The 4,284-nt window shown below is 51.2% G+C and overlaps 1 protein-coding gene across 1 annotated transcript in view; it reads right to left on the bottom strand.

The window, feature by feature from the left end:
• The window catches only part of CRNN (cornulin), a 5,036-nt gene extending 1,056 nt beyond the window's left edge, over positions 1-3,980 (bottom strand). Inside the window, exons 1-3 of the mRNA XM_012658507.1 lie at positions 3,937-3,980; positions 1,763-1,913; positions 4-637 (exon numbers count right to left, since the gene is read on the bottom strand). Of these exons, the coding sequence (XP_012513961.1) occupies positions 4-637; positions 1,763-1,900 (772 nt within the window). The 5' untranslated portion in view covers positions 1,901-1,913; positions 3,937-3,980. The remainder of the gene's footprint in view (positions 1-3; positions 638-1,762; positions 1,914-3,936) is intronic.
• Positions 3,981-4,284: the final 304 nt, after the last annotated feature.

Raw genomic sequence — 4,284 nt, 5'->3', positions numbered from 1 at the left:
GCTGTGTCTGGGTGCTGGTGCTTCCTTTCTGATGGTCCCTGTCCTGCTCCACAGTCTGGGTGATACCTATCTGAGTCTGAGTTCCAGCTCCAGTCACGATCTCACCTGTCTGGTGTGCTCTGTCCTGCTCCCTGGTCTGTGACTGTCTCTCTGACCTTGTCTCTCTGGTCTGATGACTCTTGCTTTCTACTACTTCCTGCGTCTGCCCCCCATGCCCAGGCGCTTGTGTCTGCTGGCTCGTTCTCTCCTGTCTCTGGGACTCAGCTTGCCTGTCGTAGCTACTGACCCACGCACAGCTGATGTCCTGACCTTGGGTGTGAGTCCCATTCCTGCCCTGCCCTCCGGATGCCTGCTCGCTGTGCCCGTGGTCGTTCCCCTTGTGATGCTGCCCTTTCCCGGACCCTCCCACTTCGGTGCCAGCTGTCTGTCTCCCTCCTGGCTCTTGTGAGGCCCCAGGGTCAAGGCTTCCAGATGCTTGAGAGCCACAAGCTCCTTCGGGACTCTCGCTCAGGGTCTTGAAACATGCCTGGGCAACTTTAAATGTCAGGACCAGGAATTCCTTGAAATCCACAGTCCCCGTGCCATCTTCATCCAGCAGGCGCAGGACTTCATCCACAGTTGCCGGGTCGTGGGGTCTCTGGGGAGAAGACGAGGCCGAGTCAGTGTCCCTGTGCTGAGGAGGGCGTGGTTAGGCCAGTTCCAGGCTCTGCACCCCCCGGGCCCCACCGCACTCCACACACACCGCTGTAGCAGCACTGACACTTCGCTGCCTTTGTTTATTTATTTACTTATTTTAGTCCTATCTCTCTCCCTCAAGGGTAGGAATATCTTTTTTATCCTCTATGTCTGGTACAGTTTCTGGCCTACAGGACAATTGGATAAAGATTTTTTGAAGAATGAATAAATGATTGCACTCACAATGCAACTGTCTGGGCTCTAGGGTTGATTCTTTGATCTGTTCTTGGCCGTTTGTCCCCTGGCATTGAGGCTGTGTTCTCTTCAGCAAGCCCAGCACGAGGAAAAGCACAGTGGGAGAGGCCCCATGGGAATTCTGTGAGCTCTTCGATGAGGCTCAGATGTTTTCCCAAGAGAGAGTGGGTGGGGTGCAGTGGGACAGGAGGGCTGCCCTGAGCATGCAGAGGCAGCGTCCTGCTGTGCCCACTCATCCTCGTCCCCAAGGCCTTCATTATCCTGGTAGTTTTCGATGCAAACCAAAGGCAGGAAAGTGCATCAGGGCCCTGGTTCTGCTTTGCCAGGAGTGGGTGGGGTGTGGCTCCCAGAGTCCCCCTCCCCCCGCTCGCCGCTGTTAACAACCTCATTTCTGATGTGATTGGTTAGCTAATGTTTTTGTGCAAGGCACAGAGCTATGCTTCCAATGAACACTTATTAATGGATGATCAAATTTCAGATAGACATGGGAAATGTATACTGTACCAAATTTAAGAAGCAGCAATTATTTTCATTTCTAGAACATTCCAAGGCTCTGCTCCTCCCTGAGCTGTCCCTTTAGAGTCCTTTCACCTTGCCTTCAAATTAGAATTCATTAAAACCAAGGTATTTTCTCTAAGGATCAGGGCCTGTCAATTCCTGATTATCTCTTGTTCTCTTGCTCTCTTTTTCGGCCTGCGCGGCTGCCATCTGTAGCAGCAGGCCTGGATTCTGCCGCTGCCTTCTCGAATTCCCCAGACAAAGCCCCAGCAGGCACGCACGCCGCGGTCACTCTCCCAACACATCCCTCCCCACCTGGCGCAGCGCATCATACCACGATCACGTCGGCGAACTCATGCTCCAAGAGTTTTTTCAGCTCCCCGCGGGTGAGCACTGCACAGTCGCCCTCTGTCCTGGCGTAGCGTCCAAAGGCCTCGATGATCCCGTTAATGTTTCGCAGTAACTGAGGCATTTTTGATGTCAAGCTGGAAAAGATGAAAAGCCCCCTTGGGGGCCCTATAATCAACCTCAGCTGTTTCCTCCTGAGCACTTTGGCTTCTAGGTCTTTCCTTGCACGTTCAGCTCTGCTTTCGGTCTGTCTTCCTTTGTCCTTTCCTACGTGTTGTATTTTATGTGTGGGAGGAGGAGCACTCAGTGGTGGGAGGCAGGATCCTGAGTTGGGATTTAAATGCTGGCCATACCACCCACCCATCATGTGAGCTAGGCCAAGTTTACTCCATGCCTGAGTTTACTCATTGTGCCTCAGTTTAACTCATTATGAATGAAAGTGATATTAATAATTTATAGGACTATTGTGAATATTTAAAGAGATAACTCATAGAAAGCCCTTGGCAGGTGCCTGGCTTATACTCAGGGATAGCTATTAAATATCATTATTATGCTATTACACACATATACATACACATAAATTGTGTACATCTGCATACACTCTATTGCTCACAAAGCACTTGCCTGTGCATCAGCTCTTGTAATCCTTATTATCTTCACTCTTTTACAGGTGGAGGAAACAGGTTCAGAGAAGTTAGGTCACACAGCTTTGAAGGGATCAAGACTTCCTAGAACCTATCTCTCCTTAACTCAGATGCAATGGGCTTTCTAGAATGTACCTTGTGGACAGGGTTCATTTGCCTATCACAGGGTGTTAGGGTCCTGCTAGGAGCTCCAATAGGCAGTAAGGAACACATGTCAGTCAACCTCTGTCCTGGGTGGAGCCAGGCAGGAGTTCCAGGGGCCCAACTCTGTCCTTTCTTGTTTCCTTTGGAAAGATGTTCAGAAGTAGGCTGGGCTACCCCTGTTGGGGATGCTGAGGAGCGGGTGCCTTCCAATTGTGACCGTCCAAGTTTCCCTGCATGCGACCTCTGTTCCCAGCCCTGGCACCTGTCAGAGAGGTCAGCTTGCCCAATTGGCAAGTGGCTTTGTCACGTCCAGAGTCCTGGTGACCTATGAGTAGGTTCCCAATCAAAGGGGAAATTTTCTTTTTCATTAGCCAAAAGTCTGGAGGTAGGTTGAGGTGAGGCCTGGGTGTGGCTGGACGGGCAAGAGGCACAGAGACTCGGAGATACATTAAGCAGAAGCCTCAGAGAGACCAAAAGGAGGAGATGGTATCAAAAACGACGAGGTTCAAAAGCAAGGGGAGACGGAGGTCTGCAGCACGGGGACGCCAGGGCAGGGACGACGAAGGTGTAAAGGAGCAGTGCACAGAAAGAGGGAGACGTGGTTGGAGAAGCAAGAGAGTCAGGGAAGGAAGGAGACTCGGGTGCTAGGAAAAGCAGGTCAATGTGGACAGAAGGATTGAGAAAGTCACAGACCGAAGGCGGGCTGTTCAGGGGGAACCCTTTCTAGAACTGGTAGCCAACAATTTCAGGCAGACTTTTTTCTCTTGCGTACATCAAGGTACAAAACTCAGAATATTGTTCCTCAACATAGATGAAAAATATCCTTTTCGTTTTATAAACCATGTGGCAGACCTTAACCACTTGACTTACAAATAGAAAAAGAATAAGATGACCTTTTACTTACACTTCAGATTCCTTAGAATAAATCTACAAACATCTTGCCTAAATATCACCCTGGGGTAGGAGGGGGAGTCACGTAAGCCCCTTCCTTCCTGAGACAGTTTGACTGCATTACCTGGGCAGGCACAAGAAAACTGGTTCTGATCTCACAGACTCTCAGCACTGCTAAGAAGCTTCCAGAGCCTTAGAAGCAAGAGACCTTTGCTGATCCAGGAAGGCATGTGGGTGGCTCCGCTGCTGCTGCCCGCTCAGTCTCCCAGTGAGAGCAGCTGCTGCCAGGCCAGCCTCAGAGGAGGAGGAGGAGAAAGGCCAGTTGCTTCAGGAGAGTATCTTTCCCAGTGTCCTCTGGCTCCTGCTTTGCCTGAGGCCCACAGCCAGCACTGACAGCCTGCAGCTCATGTCTGACAGCCCTGGTTTTGTGAGCTCAGATCACCAAGACACTGAGAAGGAGAAAGAGGAAGAGGGGACTTACCTAAGGCCCAGGCAGGATGAGGCAAGTGATTTTTGAGCGGTGTGTGGAGTACCAGGCCAGCACGATGAGGACCTTTTATAGTGGATTTAATCCAGGCTCATTTTTGAGACAGGATGTCCCGCCCTAGGGGAAGGCTTAATTCATCCAAGATTCTGCCCAGCCCAGCTCAACCTCCTCTCTGCCCTGTTTCACCTGCTGACGTGTGGCTGCCTTGGTCTAATGAGCAGGCCCCTCCTACCACATTTGGTGCCGTCGCCAGCTCTGTCCTCACCTTTGTCAGGGAGGCTTCTTTCTAATGTGACGGATTCTGCAGTGCTGGGCACAGGCCAGGGGCCCGGTGAACATTCA

Source organism: Propithecus coquereli, unplaced genomic scaffold (genome assembly GCF_000956105.1).
Source record: "Propithecus coquereli isolate 6110/MARCELLA unplaced genomic scaffold, Pcoq_1.0 Scaffold59, whole genome shotgun sequence".
Lineage (NCBI taxonomy): Eukaryota > Metazoa > Chordata > Mammalia > Primates > Indriidae > Propithecus > Propithecus coquereli.
The sequence above is the reverse complement of the archived record's forward strand: the minus strand, read 5'-3'. Positions and strand labels throughout refer to the sequence as shown.